At 40.2% G+C, this 27,893-nt stretch overlaps 2 protein-coding genes across 2 annotated transcripts; one reads left to right on the top strand and one right to left on the bottom strand.

The window, feature by feature from the left end:
- Positions 1-888: 888 nt before the first annotated feature.
- LOC146608871 (C-X-C chemokine receptor type 2-like) lies at positions 889-1,950 on the bottom strand. Its single transcript, XM_085347848.1, has one exon. The coding sequence runs from the start codon at positions 1,948-1,950 to the stop codon at positions 889-891; it is 1,062 nt and encodes a 353-aa protein (XP_085203974.1).
- Positions 1,951-14,928: 12,978 nt separating this feature from the next.
- Positions 14,929-26,039, top strand: arpc2 (actin related protein 2/3 complex, subunit 2). The gene is made up of 10 exons (XM_085347410.1): positions 14,929-15,131; positions 16,857-16,891; positions 17,677-17,789; positions 22,090-22,135; positions 22,250-22,436; positions 22,595-22,688; positions 23,273-23,399; positions 23,494-23,594; positions 24,416-24,516; positions 25,560-26,039. The coding sequence occupies exons 1-10, from the start codon at positions 15,058-15,060 to the stop codon at positions 25,579-25,581; spliced, it is 900 nt and encodes a 299-aa protein (XP_085203536.1). The 5' UTR covers positions 14,929-15,057; the 3' UTR covers positions 25,582-26,039.
- Positions 26,040-27,893: the final 1,854 nt, after the last annotated feature.

The following is a 27,893-nucleotide window of genomic DNA, read 5'->3' as shown; positions in this document are numbered from 1 at the left end:
ATTCCTTATTACCAAAGTGAGTCCATTAGATGGCAGCAATGCAGCACGTAAACGTAATATGAAATCTGGGCAAGGACATTTAAATAATACACAATATCCACACTACCCTGCAGCAAGAGAAAAGAGACCTGGACTTTGTAATTATTCATCTTATTTTAAACCCTTATAAGTAATCTACCATAAGTTGCAGTTGGTTTAGTTGATTGTGCGTAACAATAGTAGCTAATAGATAAAAATGTTAGTCAATTAAAAACCAGTTGTCATAAAAAGCTGCATTTTATTTCCTGAATATGTATTTAATCCTCTTTCCAGCTGCTCGCACATGATAGTAATAACAGTTTTATTCATACAGCACCTTTAAAAACAAATAGTTTCCAACATGATTTGGCAAACAAGCAAAAGCAGGAAGTCATTCAAATCTGAAATCTAAACTGTGAGGGCAAACAAGACTAGATACATTAAAGGTAAGTTAAGATTTTTTTAAGTTCAATATAAAAAAGAACAGAAGCAATAAAAAAAACCTAAAAAAAAAAATAAGTCAGGAAATGGAAATAAAAGATATTTACAGCTGTAAGATGACATCATCAGGTCCAAATTCCCCTACATAAGACTTTAAATAGTTTACATGAGCCAAATAAAAAAAATATGGCTCTTGCATTTTTTTAATGGAGCGCAGATTCGACTGGTGGCCATGTTTGCTATTCAGTCCATGATTTTGGTGCAAATTCGGTGGCATTAATATGTATTAAATGGTGCAGAGAGGATTTACTCTAATAACTAAACTTTGGACAACTAGACAAATTAAAACGACCAATATTTCCTTCTTTTATATATTTAAAAGCAGTTTGTTTTCTAGAAGTCTTGAGATAAAAAAAATTCACCCAGCGCTCAGAGAACTGTTCCAATGCCCTCTGAGGTCTGAGATGTTGACCTGCTGAACCTTGACCCTGACATCCTTTCCTGTCTGAGCTTTCTATGAAGAAGCAGTTTCATCTTCTTCCTGAACTTCTCTCCCACGAAGGCGTAGAGGAAAGGGTTGATGCAGCTGTGCAGCAGAGCCAGGCAGTGGGTTGCAACCACCGCTGTGCTCACCGACTTCCTCATAGTGCAGTTGAACTGTACTACATTAGCCCTCAGCAGTATGTCTACCATGATGGTTATTTGGTATGGTGTCCAGCAGAGCAGAAATGCAATCACCACGGTTATGATCACCCGCATGGCTCGGTGCTTCTGGAAACCACGAGTGAGCAGCAGCCGTGCAACAGTGATGCTGTAGCAGGAGATCATGACAATCGCAGGGACCAAAAAGCCAAAAATATGAATGAAGCCCCGAGTGGCGATCCGCCATACGGTGGAGCTGCCGATGTCAAAGCTCACAGAGCAAATCATATTCTTATTGACATGTTTAAAAAGAGCAGGAAGAGCGAGGGCACAACCGAGGGCCCACACCGCTGTGCAGAGCATTTTGCTGCACATCCTCTGACGGCTCTTGAGTGTCTCCCTGGCGTGCACAATCACAAGGTAACGATCGATGCTAATACAGGCAAGGAAGATGATGCTGGTGTAGAAGTTTGCATCCATGACGAGGTTGAGGAATTTACACAGGAAGTCTCCAAAGATCCATCCTTGGATCAGTGCTACAGCAAAGAACGGGAGCGTCAGAGCCATCAGTCCGTCTGCTATGGTCAGGTGGAACAGGTACACATCTGATGGAGTCAGAGTTTGTTGGCTGGTCCTGATCACCCATCCTACCAGCATGTTTCCTGGTATAGCCAGTAAGAAGATGCCTATGAGGATGTTACATAGGATAATAGCTGCTGAAGGTTCCATTGGTTTGTATCCACATTCTAAGGTATCTAGATCTGGAGTGAATGTGCCGGATTCATTGGACCCATTGAAATTGGAGTAATTTCCAAAGTAATTGTCTTCAAAGACATAGACAAATGACATGGCTGTAGATGGGAAACAGAATGATATTAGTGCACTACCAACACTATGCAAACACAGGAAGTGTATGGACATAAGTTAATTTTTTTTGACTTGTAAAAATGGTATAATTTGTGGTTGCAAAAGTTGCCTTTCGTAGCTTTAAATCAAACTTGTGCTGAACTAAACAGCTACCACTGTGACAGTTTAAAGAACATCTTTAATAAATTATAACCTCCAGAGAAGTGCCTGACCTGATCTGATTAACTCGTTTTATTTTTTCACATATTATATATATTTTATTCTCTAGATGTGGTATTTATTTATTATAATTTGCTTTCAGTACTCCAATTTTGTTGTACTATTGTACATAGCGTGACTGTCCAATGAAAATAAGACTCAAAGTTAAATAAGATGCAGCACAATTAGGAAACACTGATACAGTGACTCAGTAATTAGATTACAGAGAAATATCTGTTTAATATAAGCTACGATTATTGTATCAGCTCCTAAGTGGAAGGCTTAAGATATGTTTCATAGCTTAAAAGTCTTTTGTCATTTTTTCTGGTATGATATTTGGTATATATGATGTAATTTTATATATAAAAAGTCCCAGTTTATCACTTTAATTCTGCCCTTTTATTCATTTTTTCATGTGTACCCATCTATATAAGAAGAATGTATTAAATCAGACACTCACCTCAAAAGATGACAAAGGCTGGGCACCCAAATGAGTCTGATGTTCAAGAGCAACTCTTTAAACATGATACAATTTGGGGATTTTGCGCAGCACTGACCCAATGTCCTGTCTCCTCCCCCATGTGTTACAGCACACAGCATACAGCTTGTGTCATCACATGTTTTTGAAATGTCTTTAAATGAAGACGTTGCGACACATACTTAGAGCACAGACGCAAATATAAAATGAATTCTCCAGTTTGTGTCACAGTGATTGCTCACGGTGACAGTTTACAGCAGCAACAACTCTCTTCAGGTAATTATTAACATCTGTGACTTTTCACACTCTTTGTACCAGAGGGGAACTGCGGTCTGAAAAGATGGTGAACTGGTTAAAAAAACCACACATGAGACAGGCTGGTAGTTCATGAATTTATTTGTGTTCATTTAATCACAAGGTATCAGGCATAAGTGAAGCTCACCTGTTTGGTCGTTGAGCTATATGAAAAACAGGAATAAGCTGCTAACTGATAATCCCATTATAATGTAAATGTATTAATCAGTTAAATATATTAAAGAAGCTCTAATTAGCAAACTATGACACTCAGATTATTAAGAACACCTGTTCAACTGCTCATTAACATGGGTAAAGCAAATATCAGATCAGCCAATCAGAGGTTACCGAATAAGTGAATAAGTGAACAGAGAAAATATTCAGTGAGCGTCAGTTCTCTGGGCGAAGACGAATCGCTTTTGCCAAAGCTCAGAAGAGAGCAGGCAGCTTGCTGCGAGGAAGGTGACTTAAACCACCACTCGTTCCAAACAAGGAATGCAGAAGAGCATCTCCGAGCACACGACACGTCGAGCAGCAGAAGATCACAGCGCACCACTAACGATGGCGAACAACTCAGAACTGAGACTATATTTAGTATGGGCTCATCAAAATTTGGCGACTGCTTGGTCGATCTTAATTTCTCCTGCGACATTCAGATGATCAGGTCAGCATTTGGTGTAAACAACATAGAAGCATGGATCCATCTTGACTTGCATCAATGGTTTAAGCTGCTGGTGGTGTAATAGTGTTACTTTATGACCACACTGTACTCATCATCTGATGGATAACACACCACATGAAAAAGCTCAAATCATCTCAAACTGGTTTCTTGAAAATGACAGCGAGTTCACTCAGACGGCCTCCACAGTCACCAGATGTCAATCCAACAAAGCACACTATGTGGTGGAACAGGAGAGTCACGTCATGGACAAATCTGCAGCAGCTGTGTCTGTCCCAACGATATGGACCAAAATCTCTGAGGAGTATTTCCAGCAGCTCGCTGAACCATGAAGAAATGAGTAGTAAGGTGTACCTAATAAAGTGGTTGGTGAGTGCATATTAAAGCAATTCAGTAGATCATAAGATTGTCTGTTAAAACAACAGAATAAAAGCAGAAGAATGAAATAAATATAAGATGATCCAACTAAATCAAAGGGTGATGACTGAGAGCAGTTTACTTCTGTGACTTTTTTCCATGTTGTGTTTTGTTGTGTGTCATTTACTGTTTTTTGTCTCACGCTAGTTTCTTCTTCTTTTTTTCTTCTTCTCTGGATCCCAATCATCCGTCACCCAAATACAAAGTGTTACAGGAAAACTTTATTTTGAAAATTGATGGGGCTTTTTTCCATTTCCACATCGCTGAAGAAAAAAAATCCCACCGTGCTCATTTCCTCCATTTTTAATGCCATCGTATCTGTGAAGAAAAAGGAAAAAGGCTCACATGCTCAATCAGACACTCACATTTTGTAAACTTGCTGATAATTATCAAAGAAAGATTTTTTTTCCTTTCTGTCCTTAAAACATCTTTATGTCACACTAATACTGACTACAGGAATTCGTTGGGTAATCAGCTATAAGGTGTTTCACAAATCAGTGGGTTAGGATATCAGCTGTGTCACTTTCTGGAAATGAAACACTGACATGTTATTTCAAAAGTCCTGTTTTCCTTTCACTCATTTCTCACACTGTGGCTGCTGTTAGGTAATGGTAGTTGACAGGTGGGCTACATGTTTATGCACATGCATCGCTATTTCAGCTATTTTCACGAGAACTTCTAGGCGAGCATTGTTATACATGTTGTGTCAAACACCAATGAGTACGAAGAGGAAAAATGAAAATCATACATCTAACGATAGGGGACCAAAGTGCCTCCATGACAGCCCGTCATGCTCAAGTACACTGAACAAAAATATAAACGCAACACTTTTGTTTTTGCTCCCATTCCCCATGGGATGGACGTAGAGACCTAAAATTCATTCCAGATACACAATATAACCATCCCTCCCAAACAGTGGTCACAAATCAGTCCAAATGTGTGGTAGTGGGCACATCTGCTATATTGAGATAATCCATCCCACCTCACAGGTGTGCCACATCAGGATGCTGATCTGACACCATGAGTAGTGCACAGGTGTACCTCAGACTGCCCACAACAAAAGGCCACCCTGGAATGTGCAGTTTTGTCTCACAGCAAAATGCCACAGATGCCACAAGCAATGAGGGAGCGTGCAACTGGCATGCTGACAGCAGGAATGTCAACCAGATCTGTCGCCCGTGCATTGAATGTTCATTTCTCAACCATAAGCCGTCTCCACAGGCGTTTCAGAGAATATGGCAGCACATCCAACCGGCCTCACAACCGCAGACCTCGTGTAACCACACCAGCCCAGGACCTCCACATCCAGCAGGTTCACCTCCAAGATCGTCTGAGACCAGCCACCCAGACAGCTGCTGGAACAATTGGTTTGCACAACCAAACAATTTCTGCACAAACTGTCAGAAACCGTCTCAGGGACGCTCAACTGCATGCCCGTCGTCCTCATCGGGGTCTTGACCTGACTCCAGCTCGTCGCCGTAACAGACTTGTGTGGGCAAATGCTCACATTCGATGGCGTCTGGCACGTTGGAGAGGTGTGCGCTTCACGGATGAATCATGGTTCACATTGTTCAGGGCAGATGGCAGCTGAGAATGTCCCAGTTCTTGCATGGCCAGCATACTCACCGGACATGTCACCCATTGAGCATGTTCGGGATGTGCTTGACCGGCGTATACGACAGCGTGTACCAGTTCCCACGAATATCCAACAACCTCGCACAGCCATTGAAGTGGAGTGGACCAACATTCCACAGGCCACAATTGACAATCTGATAGACTCCATGCGACGATGTGTTGCACTGCATGAGGCAAATGGTGGTCACACCAGATACTGACCGGTTCTGGGTCCCCAGACCCCCAATAGCGCAAAAAACTGCACATTCCAGGGTGGCCTTTTGTTGTGGGCAGTCTGAGGTACACCTGTGCACTACTCATGATGTCAGATCAGCATCCTGATGTGGCACACCTGTGAGGTGGGATGGATTATCTCAATATAGCAGATGTGCCCACTACCACACATTTGGACTGATTTGTGACCACTGTTTGGGAGGGATGGTTATATTGTGTATCTGGAATGAATTTTAGGTCTCTACGTCCATCCCATGGGGAATGGGAGCAGTAACAAAGGTGTTGCGTTTATATTTTTGTTCAGTGTATATATAAAAAACTCCTCTTCTTCAGCTCCATGAATCATTTCAGGCTGTCAGAGGGAAAGCACACAATAACCAGCCGGTAGGCTCCATCTGTTTGAGAACATAAGCTCAACCTCACTCAATTACATTATCGTCACGGTGCCAGGAAGCACAACTGTCCCCTAACTAGAATGGCCTGTTTTTAATTTAATGTTAGTTTAGCAAACAAAGTTTGGGTCAACAGTGTGTGTGTGTGTGTGTGTGTGTGTGTGTGTGTGTGTGTGTGTGTGTGTGCGTCACACCTGGAGTTCAACTGATCAAGTGTTTGCAGTGTTACGGTTAAATGACTACAGAGACATGAGGGTAAAAGGAGATGCTTTTGTAGTTTAGTTTCAGTTTAGATTCTTCTGCTTTCTTTAGCTTGTGATAAAAAAAACAATCAGTAAAAATGAACTGAATTCCTCTGCTAAAAACACATATTTCACGTATCTATAATATTATACTTATAGACAGTCAAACATAGTAACAATGATATTTGAAAATGTCCAACTAGCCCTGTAAGTCTGCATTCAGCATGTTTGTTGTGCCAACTGCTCGCACCTGTACAGGTCGAACTTTGCAATTTGCATTGCTTTTCATAAAAATGGTAAATGGCCTGTATTTGTATAGAGCTTTTACTAGTCCCTAAGGACCCCAAAGCGCTTTACACAACCAGTCATCCACCCATTCACACACACATTAAAAGACGTAAACATCAGTGTGAAATTTGACACACAGCTCTGGCTTCTTGGGAACGCAGGTTCCCAGGAAGACTTTGGTGTTTTTGCCAAATGCCTGACTGACACCTCGGTTCTTTTTGTCTTTTTCCAGCGAAGTCAGATTTTCTTTTCAGCAGACTGCCATCAACATTCCTTCAAGTGCTAATGCCGGCAGCTACAGACAATAGATTTAAGTACCTCTCATAATGAGTTTGTTTCTAAATTAGCACAGAGAAACATTTAGAATGTAAATTGTGAATGTCTGGATTGGGACGGGGTTGTTGATGTTTTTTATACTTCCCTGCGGATTGCTTTCACTTTGAATCATCAGTTTGTTTTCACCTTCCTGACAGTCAGTTTTGTTCTGCATTATAATTTTTTTATTTATTTTTTATGCTCTTTATGATATTATCATTATCATATCAAAAACTAAGATGAATGATTGATTGAAAACTGAAAAAAGAAATGTTCATGATTCTCAAAAATACCATAAGAGTATAAGAGTGCGAGCTGCACTTTATTTTATATTGTGTATGTTGTATATTGTATGTTTAACTGATTGTGCTGTTTGTAATGCTGAATTAGTGTGATATTATATGCTCCTTTATTTAATGAGTCCAGCTGAAAAAATGTTTTTATTTATTCCTTTTTATTTAAAAAAACGTTATGTTTTATGATGTTTTAATTACAGCGTGATGACATCGGCTTGTTATGGCATTGTGACATTGTAGTAAAAGACGCATCGTAGTGACGTTGTAGCGATGTATTAAAATTAAAAAGTGTGCTGTAGAGCTCTCTCGATGCCCTTTCCTGTGATGAATTAATCAACATGGTTTATTGAACAAATTTTTCAAGGTCAACTTTAGTACCTTGTTATGATGTTTGAAGATTATCCATAAAATATTTTGCATAAAAGTTTAAATTTAGAGTGAACTTTTTTTTTTTTTTTACCAACTTTTACATTTGGTCTGACCTTGAACTTGATTTTGACATTGACTCAATTTTCACCAAAATTAAATTAGCTGTTGCTGTTATCTGTCACCACACAAAATGTGAAAATAATGTTTTTGAAACCTGTGGACACTAGACTGCAAACAAACAGACAAACAAATGGAACCAACTGCATTCCCCTGCCTTCAGGGGGATATAACAATATATAACAATATAACTGCAACCATCTTCTGTCCCTTGCTTACTCCTTTTCTAGTATCTTAAAAAAAATGAAAGTGTGCAGCAGTTCATGCAATTAATTCATTGTTTTTTGTTTTTTTTTAAATGAAGAAAAACGAGGCCCACGTGGAGTTGGTTTGTGAGGAGCCGTTTGTGTCTGTTTCCCAAGTTCTGCCTTAACTAACTTGACCTAATGCCAAATTAGCCAGTCAACAAGCAAAGTTATAGATTTTTAAAAATATAAAAACAGATATCTATTTGTTAAAACATCTTTTCCCCCTCTAAGATGGTTTCTGTCGTGCAAGTTAATGGAAAAATTGTCATTAACTTCAGATAAGGAATGAATTTCCTTCTATTTTTAGGAGCCATCCATTCTCTGTTCATACCTGATTTGCAACTGTAGCCAACGAACGCAGTTTCAGTTTTACTGTCTTTGAGGAACCTGTGTGGAATTTTGTTTACCGTGTCAGAAGCATTTTTACAAGTAGACGAGATTTGTGCAAGACCATGTGAAAGAAACAGCCTGATTCCAGCATACAAAACAACTGAAGGGGGTGTGTCTCATCTGGGTGATTCAGGGATTCCATTCATCTCTATGTGCATATATGTGTTAAACCTGACAGATGGTTATCTTACAGACACAACAGCAGATTTTTGCTTTTGCGTATTTGTTTTTGTGTGAAAATGTCTGTACAAGCCGGGGAAATTGGTGGTATTTCAGACAACAAAACACTGAATGCACCTTGGAAAGGATATGTTTGAAACACCACAATGACAACAGATTGTTCTTCCTCTAATTTTTATTTCAGAGACTATTTCTTCTTTTTAGTTATTGCAGTTTCTTTCATAGACAAAGCAAATTCACTTCTGTTCATCTCTTTTTGTGTACCCGGGTATCCTCTGAAGTCGGGTATGTCCTGTGTTTTCATATGGGGGACCTTACAGTGACTTTCTTTGCATTTTGTGCTCAGTAAACTCTTTCATACTTTGTGTTTTCCTTAAACGAGGACATCTTTTAAATACCAATTTTTATACTTACTTTTTTAAAAATGCATACTAAAAGAAAATTCCAACTCATCTCAAATAGGAGATTTTAAAAGTGAGCTAATGTGTCAGGAAGTTAAACACTTTAAATTGACTTTGACTCAATTCAGCAAAGTCTGTTTTTTAATAATAGATGAATAGATGCATTTTCCTATGTGGACAAAGTCTGAAGGTACTATTGCAACCTTTATCTGAAACATGTTCTTCTTGGGTGTTTTTCATAACTGTTCACCAATCTCTAAAATTCCCTCCATGAGGTTTTGTGAAATATTACTTTAGATGTTATGAGGTTTTCTTGCATGCACAGCTTGTTTTATATCTTTATATCCGTCCACTCAATGTCAAAGAGACTCAAATAACTTTTTTTCCTTTACAAGGCCACGTCACCACCTTCAGTTCTATTTAATCACAACATGCCGTGCGTGGGTTGCTAGGGTCCTTCTCCACAATACTGCAGAGTGGTTATCTTTACAGCTTTGAATTTGCCATTGTTGTGGGCTACATTCTTCACAGCTGACATGGGTTTCTTCAGAAAGCTGCCTGGGGTTTGTGCCAAATATTTCTACAGTTACTGTGGCCGGGCAAACCGCTCTTATCTCTGCATGCCCGACTTTTTTACTTCTATCTTCTTTAGAAAAGTAACTGGTACTCTTCCACTGTAATTAAGTTTCAGTAAAAGATATAGTTTCAATTTTTTTTTTTTTTGATTGCTGGCCAGACTCAGAGGTGTCAATAACCACGACACCACACACGTGAACAGCAAAGAAACCATCACACCTCAGATGTCTGATTTCTAAAACCCCTAATTCTAATGTTATGGATTTTAAAGTGTGATAACTTCCCTTTTCCATGTAAATTATCTGTTTTTCATGTAATCAAATCACCCGAGCTTTTCTATTTTCAGTATCATTAGTTTAAGAATATAATACTGAAAAACTATTAAACAGACACTGTTTTCAAAATGATTTTGCCTTTTCTAACATGTAAAGAAGGAGGCCATCATTTCTTGTCTAACTATAACTTTGATCACTGCTTGATTTATGTGTCTGTCACATAATGATGATGCACACGTTTGCCCCAAGATGGGACTGCTCATTCTGCAAAGAGAAAGCGAATTGTGCAAAAAATGAGGAAGCAAAATGCACAAAAGGCACAGCGTTAATGCAAAGATCCGATCGCTGCTAATGCAAATTCAGCAGCGCCTTGTTTCCTCAGTGACACACTGAAAATAACACCTGGCACGCTCGCTATTTTTTTAATGCATTTTAACCCTATCAGTTTCTGTTCAGGAGAACTGGCGCAGCCAAACAAGTTATTCAGAAAAAATATATATAAAAAAATATATATAAAAATATAAATATATATAAAACCTTATAGAAAACACAAGAAACTTAACTGAAGTTTTATATGTAAAATAAATCATATGAGCAACAATAAAATATAAAAAAATGACAATGAAAATCTGAAAGTGAAGGTCTTTTTTTGTTTGTTTGTTTTTACGTTTGCCTTTTTTTCTTCAATAATTTGTGTACTTATGTAAAGGTTTAACTATAGCTAACTATTACATATATGCTTTTATTTTATTTATCAGCACATATTTAAAGACTAAGTTATGACTGATCAGAAACTTTACTATTTTTTAAGTTACAGGTGTTTAATCATCTTAAAATGTATTAACACTGTATAAAAAATGTAAAAAGATGTGAACATAAATAGGTAAATGGTTAGAAAATACAGATTCATCAATCTGTAAAAACACAAATATGGTTTAAATACGTTTTACTGTAAAATCATGCATTTCATTGCATTTTTATGGATTTTCTCATCAATGTAGTAAAATCCAGTCTCAACATCTTTCATTGTAAAATATCTCCCAAATTATGGTTTGTCTTATGAAATGTATAATAGTGTAAACCCCACTGAAAATAACTCCATAAGATATCTCACTATTTGATGAAAGATTTGTCTGGTAATTAAGTGGCTCCGTGATTAATACAAGTTCAGTGATAATATATGTAAATTAGCACGTTAAGCCCCGACTCAAGACCAGGGTGGGACTGGTAGGAGTAGGTATTTGTGGAAAAGCTCGAAAATTCCTGTGGAGACTGTGTCAGGAGGGAGAGCCGGGATAAAAATCTGTGCCAATCAAAAATCAAAAACCCTGAATACTGTATAACTATATGGTTAGTCAGAGGGAGTCATTATCTGCTTCTACATACCAGGTTTCCTGTTTTGCTTCTTTTCATCTTTACATGGTTCTTTCTTATTAATTGTATTGTTCTATTGTATTGCTCTAAAGATGTCAGGCTTGGCAGCTACTGATGGTTCGTTTACCATATCTTTTAATTACACCAACACCAAGTTTGCTTTACGACTGGCTACACAGGTTTGTGCTGGAGAGTACATTTTATTTATCAGCAAAAATATAAAAATAACCACACATCAAGTGTTTGGGTTGTTTTTGTTTGTTTTGGGGGGTTTGATCACCCAACCCAAGCACATTTGATTATTACATTCAAACTTTAGAATGAATTGTACATAGTTACATCTCAAAAAATCATTGGACATCCTCTTCCCTCCCTGAAGGACCTGTACAGCACTCGCTGTCTCAAGAGGGCACGCAGCATCCTACGGGACTGCACACACCCAGGACACCGGGTGTTTAAGCTGCTGCCGTCTGGCAGGAGGTTCAGGCTGCTGAGGTCCTGAACAAATAGACTCAAGGACAGCTTTTACAACAGGGCAATAGCCCTGATCAATGTAAATAGCTGACCTGACTGGATACCTCCCTGGACTTTTTAGGGGGAGGTAACAATGTTTAAAACGATAACAATAATATTTATATTTATAACAAGGTGCAATAATAATTAATGTGCAATAATAACAGTGTGCAATACACATACACTTATTCTTCTTTTTTATACTAAGTTAATATACTGTGTTGTGTTGTTTGTTACGTTGTGATGTGTCATATCGTGTCGTGTTGTGTTATATGTAGTGCCGACGTAGGACAGTTTTTCCAATTTCATTGTACTACTGTACTATGTATGACTGTGCAATGACAATAAAGAGTTATCTTATCTTATCTTATCTTATCTTTAACCAAGAAAAGCAGCACTGTACTCACTTACATGGAGGTCAGACTGAAGAGTCCAGTTTCCTTGTAATCCCGTTGAGTGTGATCTCTAACAATGCGAGCAAAAGTCCTCTGTGAGGAAATTTAACAAAAAATCCAAAATGAAAAATGAAAATGCTTTGACATGACCAAACCAGTTGGTCTGGGGGAAGTGGGTACCAGCAGCATCATGGTGACAGACACCAGATCACTGACAAGACCCTGACAAGAAATCGCAGAATACCGTTCATGCTGCCAGTTAAGCAGAAAATGTCTAACAGCATAAACAACAACAGCAGGGGTTGCATTCAGGAATTTAGACTGTTTTGCCAATAACAGTGTCTGTATGAGCGATTAACATTGTTGGGGAAGTTAACTTGGTAATCCCGCCAGGTACAAGGTGTTATAAGATATTTAATGTATTTTTAATGTATTTATAACAACATTGTTAACGTATGAGCTTTATTACAGTACTAAAATGTTTTCCTCTCTTATACCGATGATAGATTTAATAATGTTGATTTACATAAAAGTCGAACTAAACGAAAGCCCTGATTTGGATAAACAGTTGAGAATATTGATGACCTGATGATTTATAATCTCCAAACAGAGGATTCATGCTCATATCAAAACTTTTAGCACATCAGAAACATGTAACACATATTTGTGTTTTGACATTATTTTTGCTTCTTCCCGCAGGCGATACGGTCTCTCAATCACACCACCACACAGTACTGACCCACACATACAGTTCTTACACACACTGGACATTCTGGACTTTGTTTTCACTTCATCACTTAATCACTTTAAGCATATTTGCACTGCACAAGACATAATGTGGATTGCACAACACTGGTCACTACATTCTTCATTTCCAGTTAATACTTGTACAGCTGCTGTTATTGTGTATATATTTATTTATATTTCTTCATACATTCGTATATATTTCTATACTGTGTATTGTGTATTTTGTTGTACAGTTATTTTATTTTCAACTTTAATTTATATATTTTATCTTATTCTTCCCAGTTAAATTTACCCTTCATTCTAATTTGTGTTGTACAGTTATTTCATTTTTAACCTTAATTTATATTTTATTCCTTCCTAGTTAAATTTACCCTTTTTAATTTTTCATATTTATTTCCTATCTTATTCATAGCCTTTTCCTTTTTTGTTTTCTTTAGGTCACGAGCAGTTGTCCAAGCATTTCACTGCATATCGTACTGTGTATGACTGTGTACGTAACAAATAAAATTTGAATTTGAATAATTGTACCTGATCATTTCCAGAGCAAAGCTTTCTGTTTGTTTGCAGAGAGGTGGCTGCCAAATAGCTATTTGCCAACGACTTGACTTGGCATCTCTACATGATGCGCAGTGTGTCCTTAAGAAATTTGAGGAAACTGGGCAGGTGGTAGACAAAAGAAAAAAATCTATCTATAGCAGATGAACTGAATCTGAAAGTCATGTCCTTAAAGAAATAATAAGCAGGCTTGACTAAGAGAACTCAGGCTGTGATGGAGAATAAAGATGATCACACCAATTTAACGATTTCTTGTTATTATTAGTATCATTGCAGAGTTATACTTATAATTCTACAAGCTTTGTTTTTACATTACATACCGCATTTCTATTTATGTATTTATCTATGTGTGCATGTTAAAAAAAAAGACTGCTGCACATGTTTCACATTTGCCTAACAAAATTTAAAGAAATGAGGGGCGGCGCAAGACGTGCAATACTGCATGTTTCATTTGTAGTTGGATGGAGAAGTCACAGCTTCTCTAAACCAGAAAACAATGGCTCACTTTGTTTTCAGACTTTTTAAGAAACCACACCTTCTTTTCCTTTTCCAACTAAGCTTGTAAATGGTTATCAGACTGGTCATGTAACATAATATGTGCGTGTGTTTTGAGAAACATTATTCATATTCAACTTAGAAGCATTATTGCCTTGCTGAGTATAGGGCCTTTTCTAAGTAATTTGTGTGCTTTCCCCACACTCAATTAATCTCAGGTTACTTAATTTTCACATCAGGTTTCCCTATTTAAATAAGTCTTTAGAGTAATGTAGTCTATTTGTTTTCTTTTCTTTTTTCGACTTCTTTTAGCTGATTCCTTAGAGGTCGCCGCAGTGGATCATCTGCCTCACCTCACCCTATCCCAGCATCCTCCACTGTCCTCCTCAACAGCATCCATGAACCATCTATGTGGTTTCCTCTTCTCCTTCTGCCTGCCAGCTCATATTCATTTTTGCGTTGTCCAATATATCCACCATCCTCCTCTGCACACATCCAAACCAGCTCAGTCTTGCCTCTCTAACTTTGTCTCCAAACTATATCTGTCTTTTTGTAAGTTACACCTTCAAACCATGCACCACAGCAGGTCTCACTATCGTCATGAAAACCTTCCTTTTCTCTCTTACAGCAGTCTGTTCTAAATAAATAAATAGCCTTTTTTAAATAACAAGTATGAACAAGTATTTCCTGATTAGTGCAGTTGTGTGGCCCTAAAATTGTGATTGATGTACCATTTACACTTATTAAGTCGCGGACACCTGTTTCTTTCTTATGAACCCGCCGCAGTACTGTCATTACGAATTTATTACAGGCATTATTTTAGACGCCCCAGTCTTATTTGGGCCCTGCGAGTAAAATACGCGGAAGTTGCGGGCGGAAGTAGCCTCGACGGAAGCGGTCGGTTCTGTCAGGGCAGGAAAAAATTTGCAGAATTTGACACAAAGAGGTGAACCCCACCAAACAACACCGCTTATCCCCCCTTTTCCTAGACACCGGCGTCCGCTGCGATGATCCTGTTAGAAATTAATAACCGCATTATCGAGGAGACGCTGACGCTCAAGTTCGACGGCGCATCCAACGGGTGAGAAATCATCGCTACACCTGGCTAGCACCGCTAGCTTCCCCTTTAGCTTCTTACAGAAGATGATGGCTTCATTTAAAGAAACGGGGGAGATCGGGTACAGCAGGTTCAACAAAGTTAAGCTATGTGGTCTAAAGAGTATTGATTTTTTTTAAAGTGCAGAAATACACATAGAGTTAGCTTGTTGCTCTGCCTCGACGAGCCGGGGTGTGTCTGCACGGGCGGTGTTGTGCCAAAAATTGTAACCCCATTGAATTTAATCTCCCCTGGCGGTTCTCCCACATACCTTGGAGATAAAACAACAAAGCACACAATAGATACTTAGGTTATATTTACACTGCGCTGCCAATAAATACGAAGCAAATATTTTTAAAAGGTTACATAGCCTTAAGGGAGCTAGCGGGAATAAAGCTAATTTATAAGCTTTTTTAAAAAAATGATTAAGCTATTCCACACTGGTTGATAACATCATATGTAAAATCACAAACCGCCTATAAAAACTATTTTTATAAATATAGTATATATTTTTATATGAAGTGAGGACTTTATTTCTTTTTTTCGGACACAACAGGTTTGTCAAGGCAAACTATCTTCTCATTTCCGGTGTCACTCCACCACGGCAGATCAGATTATATGCCCGCGGTGTTTTCACTTAATAAAGACCATTTATTTGCCTTCCGCGGCAGTACATAAAGCTTTTAGTGGCTAAATGATAGCCAACCATCGCCCATCTCTCTCGCTTTTTCTCCTGCTTCCGCATTCCTGTAGTCAGGCTGAGTCAAGTCTGCTCTGCACAGCCAGCAGCTGCAGCTCCTCAGAGCATGAGCGTGTGGACAAGTCGCTGCAGCATCCACCTTTACACTGTTGATTTGCTACTGTGCATTCCCCAGGCATTGCTTAGATTGTTTTTTTTTTTTTAAAGCTGTCGTGTCGAGATGATTCATTAAAGCTGTGACTCCATCATGACGTCATTACATAAAACATTTAAATGTTTTGCATTTTAGCAAGCGCACGGCTTCATCTTGCAATTAATTTGTGTCCCAGTCCTTGACTGGCAGCGGGAGTAATACCAGTATTGCACAGTACTGTAACTTGAACAGCAACTAACAGGTCCTGTTCAGATTATAATGTAGAAGAAATAATGAGGGTCAGTTCTGATTAACTCCCCATCCATGTATTTCACAAACTGGTAACCAGCTTACCGTGAAAACACCCTTGACTAAGCCACTCTACACGTGCTGTAAAGCTAGAGATACTGTTGAGCTTTTATGGTTTTATCAGAGGAAGTGATTTAGTTTGGTCAGCTGCAACTGCTACTAGCAGTTCTTTTTGTTTCTCCTTTTGCAGAATAATGTCTGCAAATTCAACCATGTTATTGCATTTTTTTTTTTAAATCACCAAACATTGGTATTAGTATCATTCTTAAAAACCTACATTGGATGGGCTCTAATCATCTTTCATCATACAAATATAAAGAATCTAGTGGCAGTAATTATAACAAACGGGAAACAAAGCAATAGCTAGCTAGCTTGTTTGCAGTGCGTGGCTTTGAATGCTGCGATGACCCTTTTTGTTCCCTTTTTAACCATCAAGTCTACTTAAACCTCCTCACTACCTTCATTGTTTCTTTGTTTGTTTTGATGCTATTTAAGATGGTAAATTGAACTCCAGCTTTGTGGGCTTAACAAACTGGTCTCCTCATGTTGTTTCTTTTTCTCCTCACAGAACCAAACCAGAGGCCGTCGATGTGACGTTTGCGGGTGAGTGTCTCGTGCAGCAGCGTGCTATTTTTGCCCCGTTTGTACTATATTTGAATATCAGTGTTTAGATTTTAACACACAGTTTCGATAACGTGGCTCTCTCAGCCGAGTTGAGTCGTCATCACCAGTGTGCCCTTTTTGCTGTCTGGATAAGGAAGGAACTTTTTGCTGTTCTCCAAATTAAATGAAACCAAATCATATGAGCCAGTGTTGGATGGGTCGCATGACATTTCTTTAAATGACTTTAATGTAGTTCATATTATGGCTTATAGATTTCTGTGTGTGTTGTGTCGTGCAGTATTTTGTGTAACCCGCTGTGAAGAAGGTTGTAATGTAATGTTTGGATTTGATCAGACACAATCACATTTTGTGCACGCCTATTTCAAAATTTAAAGGGTGGTGCTGATGGTGGTGTTGTCTTCAGTTTCCTATTATGCAGCCAGCTTATTGCACATGTTCCTGTAATCAGTGTTGAATCTGAAAACATGGACTGAGATTACTAAGACGTCTCGTCTGTCTAAGTGAGGAATGAAAAGATCGAGGCGTTCATTGGAGTCTTTCCTGAGTTGCTCACCGTGTCTCCTGTGCCTGTTTCAGCTGTGACTGAATGTGTTTAGCGCCTACTAACATGTATTTTACTTATTTCTTATCCATTCCCTTGTCTTCTGTTTTATGTTTGTACAGCGCTTTGGTCAACACGAGTTGTTTTTAAATGGGTTTTATAATTCATTTAAAGTTGAGCATTTCTCCCCCGCTGGTATTAACTCTGTGCCTGTGTGCTGCAGACTTCGATGGCGTCTTGTACCACATCTCCAACCCCAATGGGGACAAGACCAAAGTGATGATCAGCATCTCTCTGAAGTTCTACAAGGAGCTGCAGGATCATGGAGCTGACGAGGTAAAACACACACACAAAAGAGAGCGAGAGGCTGGAAAATGTTTCTCAAAACCTGAATACAAAGAATCAGATGATTTTTTTATTTAGCATGTATGACACAGAGGCCTTTGCAGAGTCTTGATTATAGCTGGTTTCACATCCTCTACAACACAAGAACATTCTCGTTATACAGAAAGTGCAATTAAGGATAACCTTAAAAGAGTTATTATTATCACATCTATAGTTTAAATCAGGGACTAAAGCTGCTTTGTATGATTGGTCATCTTATAGCTGTCCTTTCTGCAGCTCCTCAGTTCACCCTTTATCTGAACCCACACACTGTAGGTCCTGTCTCTTTAAGCCACGCTCTCTAAAAGCCCCTTTTTTCTGCTTAGCTGTCCCTCATGTGGGTTTTTACAAACAGAACCTACTTCTTATAAACTCGACTTTGGCTGTGGCTATGATGACCATATAAGGCGATCCACGATGATGTCAGCTCGGCACAAGAGTAAGAAAAAGCAGTTGTGAACCGAGGCTTAAGTACAGTCACAAGGGGGTTACCTTCTTTCCATTCAGTCGCCTTTTTACGGCTATGCTTAATATGAGTCAATTATTGTGATATTGTTTTAATGTGACTTTAAACTTCTTCTAACATGCTGTGGTGTCACAATAAACCAGCCCTGCATGTCGAGCTGCAAACGTGGGTAGAATCTGGTATAAACGTCCACCACACTGCTGGCTGCTGTCTGTACCACGCTTCGGTGTCACTCAGAGGCCTGTGTCCTTTTATGTCTGTGCTGGCGTTTGATACACACATGCATTATTCAGTGCTGTGCATTGGTCCATTTATGCTCTGTTATTCTAAGCAGTGAATAGAAGCTGATCAAAGGCAGATTAAGGGAGAAAACTGCACAACCAAGAAAAATATGTTTTGGTTTCCTTTTAAAGGGGGTAAATCCGGGTGGTCATGGCACCTGCTGCTTTGTTTTGCATTTTTTTTGTGTTGGTGTTTCATCCTTGAGCGCACTAAAAGTGCCCGAGGTTCATCCAGGCTTGAACATAAAGGACCTTTAGTTTTGCTTTGTTCTTCAGCACGATATATGATTATTTTAATGAAAAGCACTAAAACAAACGTGAGGTTTTGGGTTGGTTTTTTTGTTTGTTTGTTTTTTGTGGCATCTGATTGAAATATGCTTAGCTTTGTTCAGTTTTTTTCTACCAGATCCCTGATTGGTACATGAGAGTTAATCTGGGACAGTGCGTGCAAGTGTCTTTCATTGCACACTTTGATTTCAGTGATAATAAACCTGAGTGCAAGTGAAACTGTAAAAAGAGCCATGGGTTCAGGCAAGGCTGCTACTGAATTTGATTCCTGATGATGGTGAGTCGATCTGAGATATAAAATAAAAGTAGAATGAGGTCATTATTTCCCTCCACACACACAAACACACACAAACCTACACAAGTGCTCTGTTGCCATGTAAGGAAGAAAGCAGCCGCTGAGGCTTTCAGTAGAAACAGGAAGTGTGTGTGTGTGACTCACCCCAGGCGAGGAAGTGCTGACTGCGAGCAGCAGCCACTGTGTATGAAAGGCTTGGCTGCTGCCCAGCCGCTTCGCCCCTCCTCGTTCCCTGAAGCTGGGAATAGCGGTGTGAATAGTGGCACATTCGTTTTATTCTTCCTGTGACGAGTCAGTTTGGAAAACAGTTTTTGGATGAGCAGCGCAGGGGCTGTTTTTTAAGCCACTTGCTCATTCTCACACACACTAAAAACTAAATAGGCGCTACACACATTCAGTGTTTGCATGAATTAACACAATGACAGTTTCAGAAAACTGCAGTTTCCTAAAGCTTGGCAGAACGTCAGCTGAGATTTAAAGACACAGTTGATGCTTGTCTGAGATTACTTGTGAGGAGATCCCAGGGTTTGGGTGTGATAACAGCAAAGGCACGAGCCCCCTTTGAAATAAGCTTCAACTGCTTAATAGTGAAAAGTGATCAGGAAGCTTATCAAGATAATTTAAGGCTTTAAACTCCAACAGTGTCACTTTACTCTGGATTCTGTCAAGCACAGGCTGCAAACGTTTTGTTTTGTCCCAGTCAGTAATCTGGCCGCAGCATATGATTGAGCAACTCCAGTATGCAGCGCAAAACAGCAGTCCAGTCTGTGGGTGGAACACAAGGCATGCATAACCACAAAAAAGTTTGGAACAAACTGCTCTCTTGACTTGGCTGCGTTGATTTGTCAAAGATTATCTTAAAGTTCTTAACCTGCGTTTTAATAAAAGGAGTTCAAAAGCCCAGGTTACCCATCAGCCGCTCTGTTAGAGGACCAAACAATGTGAAACTTAGCCCTCTTATGGAATAGCTGTTTCATGGGTAAATACAGTTGTAAACCATCTACATAGCAGCAAAATCAAATGTGATGTTGGTATGTCGAGTAATTTGACCTAAAGGGAGCAAGTACAAGGAAGAAAGAACAGACCCCTGTGAGGAGACTGGTCTGATTTGCATATTGCTCTGTTCATTCCTGAATGACAGGCATCTATTACAGAGGAGCCTCCGACCTTTCATTACCTCCTTGAAACACACACACCTCCTTCCTGTCACAGTACAAGTCTTTCATTGAGCGGCAAGTTTGTTTAGCCACCTCTCTGCTCTGTTGTAAACCACATACTTAAAACGGACCTCTCACGCTCTTATCTCTTATACACATGAAATTCCGGATGTTCAACAAGTCAGTGTATGTATGAGTAATTCCCAGGAGGTAGAAACTCTATTACAAACATTTGTTTTCTACTCTCAGCTCTGTATGATGTCAGTAAAAGTGGCTATATCACATTTTAACATCCAAACACCAATCCAAGCGTTGACTCTACGGCAGTAATCGTAAAGCTTCAGTGGCCATTTTTCTCCTTTGGATTGAGACACAAACCCAGGCTCCTGTGTCAAAAGCTAGTTTCCTTCTGATACTCGTCTCGAGTCCTGATATCAGTATGTAGATGCGTCCACTGTGGTGAGAAGTCTTGGGACATGAGGAAGCTGCCAAAAGTACTCTTTCATTTATATTAGAGTTCATAAATCTATTAATGAATTTATGTTGCGTTCTTAGATATTAATATTGAGGTTTCTCATGTGACGTCATTAGCACATGCCATATTCTATGTGATGGAGCCACCAGTTGTTAGGGAAAAATGTGTGTTCTCCCACTGGTTGGCAGTGATTCTTTAAAGCTGCTTGTTGTCGCTGGATCAAAAATGTAGCGATTGCTTTGGTTGCCTGTAGTTTTTGATGTTTGTCTGCAAATATCTGTTAACTGCAGGCCCAGCGGTAGTTCAGATTGAAAAGGATGTGGATAAGATACAGCTTGAATCTAATTAGAAATACAGAACATTGTTTTTTAAAGTAAAAGTTATGCTGCAGCACTGCAGCCAACATGTTTCAGAAGGTGCAACTTTTAGTCTGAAAGTTGACCTTTCCCATTTCCTGTTAGCGTCACACTGCTCACAGTATCACTACAGCTCAAAGTCCATCACTTCCCTTTAAATACAGACCACAGCGGTACGCTAGCTGACAAAGGCAGTCACAAGAAGGTTTTTTGCTAACCGGTCAAGAACTGAGCGTTTCTATTGACAGGCGGTTGCCAAGGCATCATTGACCAGCATGAAGTCCTGCCTGATTGGGTCTTTAAAAGTTATTTTCCCCACCAACTCCCGTCAACTTCTAGAAACCACTTAAAACCAGTTAGAGAATACTATGCGGGTAGTTGCCAGATGGTTGCAGACCAGTCTCTAGGCCTGGGTGACCAGGACCTTATTCACTTGATCCTACATTGTCACCACGGTTGTCAAACGTCCAAAATGATGGACAGGTTCACACCACATGGTTAGAGGCCATGTTTTTGCAAAATCCCAATAAAGTTCTTCTTCTTGTTTCTTTTTGTTTTTGCAAAGCTACCTTAGATATCAAGTCTAAAAATATGGAGCTGGAAGAGGTCCTCTTAGATCTCACAGGATTCCCACCACATGTGAAAACTACTAAGATTTCCAAGAAAATGAAAGATCTGTTTTGAAAGTGGTTTAAAAGAAAGCCTCCAACTTTTAATTTTTCTCCTCTGTGCTATTAAAGCCACACCTTTGGAGTCGGGCCTCTAACAAGACTCTTCAATTAGCAGAGTAATTATTCAGTGTTTTGTTTTTTTTTTAGGCCCATTGAGTAATCTGTCTTTTGCTGTTGTGCTACATTTGTTCTGTGCAGTGCAGCTCTTGAAAAACCACAATACGGATGTGTGTTACAAATAAAGTTCATATTTTTAATTCCAGTTGCTCAAGAGGGTCTATGGGAACTTCCTGGTTTCACCAGAGGCGGGTAAGTTCTTTTTGAGCTCTTTTTTTCTGCAAGTTTCAGAAATCAGCTGAGCCTTGATGCTATTTTTTTTTCCTCGACTGTAAAAATAAAAGCTCTACATGTATTATATTACAGGCTACAACGTGTCCCTCCTCTACGACCTGGACGTTCTACCAGCCAACAAAGATGAGGTTGTCCACCAGGCCGGCATGCTCAAGAGGAACTGCTTTGCCTCAGTGTTTGAGAAATATTTCAAGTTCCAGGAGGAAGGCAAAGAGGGCGAGAAGAGGGCCGTGGTCCACTACAGAGAGGACGAGTCCATGTGAGTGTGTCATGAGAAACATTTAGGAAAGCAAGAGTTAAAGACATTTGTTAGCCATTTCAGCACAGGTCTTAAAGTATATCAAAAATAAATTGATGTATTTCGGACCTCGTTCCTGTCATTTCTCTGGAAGCCAACATAACTTGTGGTCGCTGCAGGTATTTGGAGGCCAAGAAAGACAGAGTGACGGTGGTGTTCAGCACAGTGTTCAAAGACGACGACGACGTCATCATCGGCAAAGTCTTCATGCAGGTGTGTGTGAGGCCACATTTACTGATTTCTACTGTCTTTGCTTAGCTCCTTTTCCATTCGTACCTACTCGGATCGACTCGCCACGACTCGACTTGGATGGACGTCGAGGGAAGAATATACGTGCTTCTATGATTGGTCTGTGGCTATTTATCAGACTTGAGGGATCACTGCGTTATTTTTTTATACCCATTTCCTCTGTTGCTGAGTTTCAAAAAAGGCGGTTTTAATTTTGACCAGCCAATCAGTGGCATGAGGTCTGATGATGACACATTTTAGTACCTGTTTGGAACCTCTGCAGAGCAGATATTTTAAAAGTACCTGGTTCCAAGTGAATGGAAAACCCTGAAAACAGTAGCGAACTGTGCCGAGTCGATCCGAGTAGGTTCTAATGGAAACGGGGCTTTAATTTGCATTACCGCCTCCTACTGGACCAGAGTGGAGCGCTTTCATGTAACATATTCCTGTAATTCCTGTCATTCCGACCACTGACTCCAACTGTATTGCCCTCTCTCTTTTTCTTTTTTCATTTTGATAATTAAAGAAGCTTTAAAAAAGTGCTGCAAACATATTTTTCCTGTGTGTAGGAGTTCAAAGAGGGTCGGAGAGCCAGCCACACAGCTCCCCAGGTGCTCTTCAGCCACAGGGAGCCTCCTCTGGAGCTGAAGGACACAGACGCCGCCGTCGGGGACAACATCGGATACATCACTTTCGGTCGGTGCTTTGTTTTTAGTTTAACAAAGACTCGCATTTGCTGGTCACTTCACAGCTAACGCAGTGGTTTTAATTTGTTGCTTTGTGTTTTCAGTCCTGTTTCCGCGTCACACCAATGCCAATGCCAGAGACAACACCATCAACCTCATCCACACCTTCAGGGACTACCTGCACTACCACATAAAGTGCTCCAAGGTGAATTCACCTCAGCCAGTCACTCCTCTACACTTGATGGTTTTATTTACTTGGCAGCACATCATACACAGAGAAAACTGATAGTAAAAGTTTTCTGGGTTTCAAATAATTTTACACAACAAAAGTTGTTGTTTTCTTTTGTTTTTTTTACTTTCTTTGCTTTAATCCTTGATCCAGCCCGATCTTTGTCCCAAGTAATAAATGCTTGTTTTGTTCGTTGCAGTGTTATTTCTGAGCTGTTTGGTTGTGTTTGAAGGGCCCTGACAGGTGAACTCAAGTCAGTAAACACACCTGCCAAAGCTGAAAGCTAAAAACCACAAACAATCCTCCACCGCGATAGTGCGGTTTTTCTCTCTTTTTCTTTCTCTACAATACAAAGTCCCGCTGTCGGTGAGATCTCGTCTGACTACCCCCAAGAGGGCGTTTGTGTAGATGCGATGACCCACGAAACAAGACTTGCTTAAGCACGATTGCTCGAACGTGCTTCCTGTAACCCCTAATCAGTGCATGTTTTGTATGACTGACATTTCAGAGATGTGGACGTTGGTTGTCTTTGTCTCAGACAGTGAGCTGACGAGGCAGATGTATTTATAGGCTTAAATGTTAGAAATGCGATGATGTAAACTTAGAAAACAAACAACCGCTGTTTTTTCCGAGCATGAGCAGTTTCGCTCGAGCGATTAGCACAGAGCAAAGCATGCATCCCCCTCCTCTGCCCTGCAGCCTTGCGACCAGGGGAAATGTGCCAACACTGGAGACTAAACACTTAACATCATAAGGTTGCGATTGGCATTGAATCACATGTCCCGTCTCTTCCGCAGGCCTACATTCACACACGTATGAGAGCCAAGACGTCAGACTTCCTCAAGGTGCTGAACCGCGCTCGACCCGACGCAGAGAAGAAGGAGATGAAGACCATCTCGTAAGTAGCCTCTGCTCTCCTCCCTGTTTCTGTCAAACGGAGTTCAACTGATTATATTTGACTTAACACAACCTCACCTGCACTTTAAGGCTTCATCTTCAGCTTTAGCGCATTTCAGATCTTGCACAAGGATGTGTTCGGGAATCAGAAGCATCTTTGTTCGTGATAACTTATAAAAAAGGCAAAACAAGCGGCGGATTCAGGCTGGGGATACTATCTCGGCACTCCTGTTTTTACAAGATAAAAGCGCCTTTTTCATCTTTCAGTCTGTGTGTTTTTGAGGTGTGCAGCATGTTTGCCTGCATAGTTTTCTGCTGTTTGAAAGGTGCGCATACATACAGCGTGAGCTCAGAGAGGCTTTGCACCGAGGCTAATGTGTAACCGAAATAGGAACGATTCGATTGGAAGACTGGACGAGTGCCACTCGCTGCTTCGGCAGTTAGTTGATAAACATTTCTGTTGAATCTCAGGTTGACGACTGACGGGGAAAAAATGTTGATGTGAACACAAAACTGAAATCCAAGTGTCAGTCACCTTTAATGTCACGCAATGACACGAAAGCATGCGACAGATTCCCTTATATGATTGGCTGATTAGATGTGATGATAGCGTTACTTGTGTAGCACTATCGTTTTTGATGTTCAGGTATGCACAAAGATGAATGGAATCTTTCAGTAGCTCTCAGAGGGCCTACCAAAACACGATACAAACAGGAAATGCACCAACAACAACCTGTAAATATGTCCTTTTTTTTAAATTGCTGAGGATTACAACGTGCAGTCCTTTTTGTTGAACTGTTTTTTTTTAACTTGACTCTGTTTCTTGGAAACTTGTTTACATCCAAAGCTGGAGGCAGCAGTCAGCATGTGTGACACAAATAAGGGGAAATGTTGTGTTTAGCTTGTTTTTTAAGGTACCTACCAGGGCAGGAGAGAGTCGGGCTCGCTCACTGTTCACTGGTTCTGTCTTCATTTTTATCATAACATGTGACCGATGTTCATGTTCTCATCTGACAAAAAACTGTTTTGTCTTTACGTTTTCAGTGGAAAGACCTTCTCCCGCTGAGGCCGACCCTAACCTGAAAAAGTACAATCCACCCCCGCCCCCCCACCTCCTGTGGGCATGCCCAGACGCGCCACAATGAGACTTAACGCCACATCGGACCGGACTTCAGGAAGCCTCTAATTCCCCGCCCGCCCTCCCAGCCTCTCATGTCCAGACTTTTGTTTTGTTTTTGTTTGTTTTTTTTTTATTCTTATTTGGTTGAATAATAATGCTGTCCGTACCTGAGGAAACCCTCACAATAAATGGAAAAAGGGCATTCCTTGCTTTGCATAGTTAAAAAGAAAAGAAGAATTATTAGTCCTATATAAATATATATATGATAAAACTGAAATTTTTGATACGATATCTTTTACTCCATTTGGTACTCTTGCTTGCCCTCACAGTCATGATGGATGATTTCAGTCCCCTCTGTACTTTCATGTCTTCTGTACCGTTGTCATGAAAAAAAGAGAAATAAATCACGCTTTAAAAAAAGCATCTTTTTGTTCACTTTTTTTCACTTGATAAAATTTTATCAAGTGAACTGTTTGCTTACTGTCCTGATAGAGGATAGCCAAGAGTGAAAAAACTGAACTCTTTTGCAGTGTGTTTGGGGACACACAACTAAAAGGAAGTTTGTTGTGTGGAGCCAGTTGAGGTGGTTCAGGCATCTGACGAGGATGCCTCTTGGGCGCCTCCTGGGTGAGGTGTTCCAGGCATGTCCCACCAGGAGGATGTCCCAGGGAAGACTCAGGACACGCCGGAGAGATTGTATCGCTCGGTTGGCCTGGGAACTCCTTGGTGTTCCCCTGGATAAGCTGGAGGAGGTGGCCAGGGAGAGGGAGGTCTGGGCTTCTCTGCTTAGGCTGCTACCCTGCAACCCAGCCCCAGATAAGCAGAAGGAGATTGATGGATGGGTTTGTTGTGTGTTTATTTAGTTGAGGTTCTTCAGTTTTCAAGGATTACCTGGTCCTGGAGAAATCGGGAACAAAGGCGACTAAGGTGACTTTGAATGTGGGATTGTTGTTCAATTCAATTCAATTTTATTTATATAGCGCCAAATCACAACAAAAGTCGCCTCAAGGCGCTTCATAGATACAGAGAAAAACCCAACAATCATATGACCCCCTATGAGCACTTTGGTGACAGTGGGAAGGAAAAACTCCCTTTTAACAGGAAGAAACCTCCGGCAGAACCAGGCTCAGGGAGGGGCGGGGCCATCTGCTGCGACCGGTTGGGGTGAGAGAAGGAAGACAGGATAAAGACATGCTGTGGAAGAGAGACAGAGGTTAATAACAGAGAGAGGTCTGTTAATACATAGTGAGTGAGAAAGGTGACTGGAAAGGAAAAACTCAATGCATCATGGGAATCCCCAGCAGTCCACACCTATTGCAGCATAACTAAGGGAGGATTCAGGGTCACCTGGTCCAGCCCTAACTATATGCTTTAGCAAAAAGGAAAGTTTTAAGCCTAATCTTAAAAGTAGAGATAGTGTCTGTCTCCCGAATCCAAACTGGAAGCTGGTTCCACAGAAGAGGGGCCTGAAAACTGAAGGCTCTCCCTCCCATTCTACTTTTAAATACTCTAGGAACAACAAGTAGGCCTGCAGAGCGAGAGCGAAGTGCTCTAATAGGGTGATATGGTACTACAAGGTCATTAAGATAAGATGGGGCCTGATTATTTAAGACCTTGTATGTGAGGAGCAGGATTTTGAATTCACTTCTGGATTTAACAGGAAGCCAATGAAGGGAAGCCAAAACAGGAGAAACCTGCTCTCTCTTTCTAGTCCCTGTCAGGACTCTTGCTGCAGCATTTTGGATCAGCTGAAGGCTTTTCAGTGAGTTTTTAGGACATCCTGATAATAATGAATTACAGTCGTCCAGCCTGGAAGTAATAAATGCATGAACTAGTTTTTCAGCGTCACTCTGAGACAGGATATTTCTAACTTTAGAGATGTTGCGCAAATGGAAGAAAGCAGTCTTACATATTTGTTTAATATGTGCGTTGAAGGACATGTCCTGGTCAAAAATGACTCCAAGGTTCCTCACAGCGTTACTGGAGGCCAAGGTAATGCCATCCAGAGTAAGAATCTGGTTAGATACCATATTTCTAAGCTTTTCAGGGCCGAGTACAATAACCTCAGTTTTATCTGAATTAAGAAGCAGAAAGTTAGCGGCCATCCAGGTCTTTATGTCTTTAAGACATTCCTGCAGTTTAACTCATTGGTGTGTGTTATCTGGCTTCATGGACAGATAGAGCTGGGTGTCATCTGCATAGCAGTGTAAATGTATGCTATGTCTTCTAATGATGCTGCCTAAGGGAAGCATGTATAG

Source organism: Diplotaxodon limnothrissa, linkage group LG23 (assembly GCF_057381915.1).
Source record: "Diplotaxodon limnothrissa isolate DT_005_m linkage group LG23, D_limnothrissa_male_GT1.1, whole genome shotgun sequence".
In the NCBI taxonomy this organism is placed as follows: domain Eukaryota; kingdom Metazoa; phylum Chordata; class Actinopteri; order Cichliformes; family Cichlidae; genus Diplotaxodon; species Diplotaxodon limnothrissa.
Note: the sequence above shows the minus strand (reverse complement) of the source record. Positions and strands in the feature narration are given on the sequence as shown.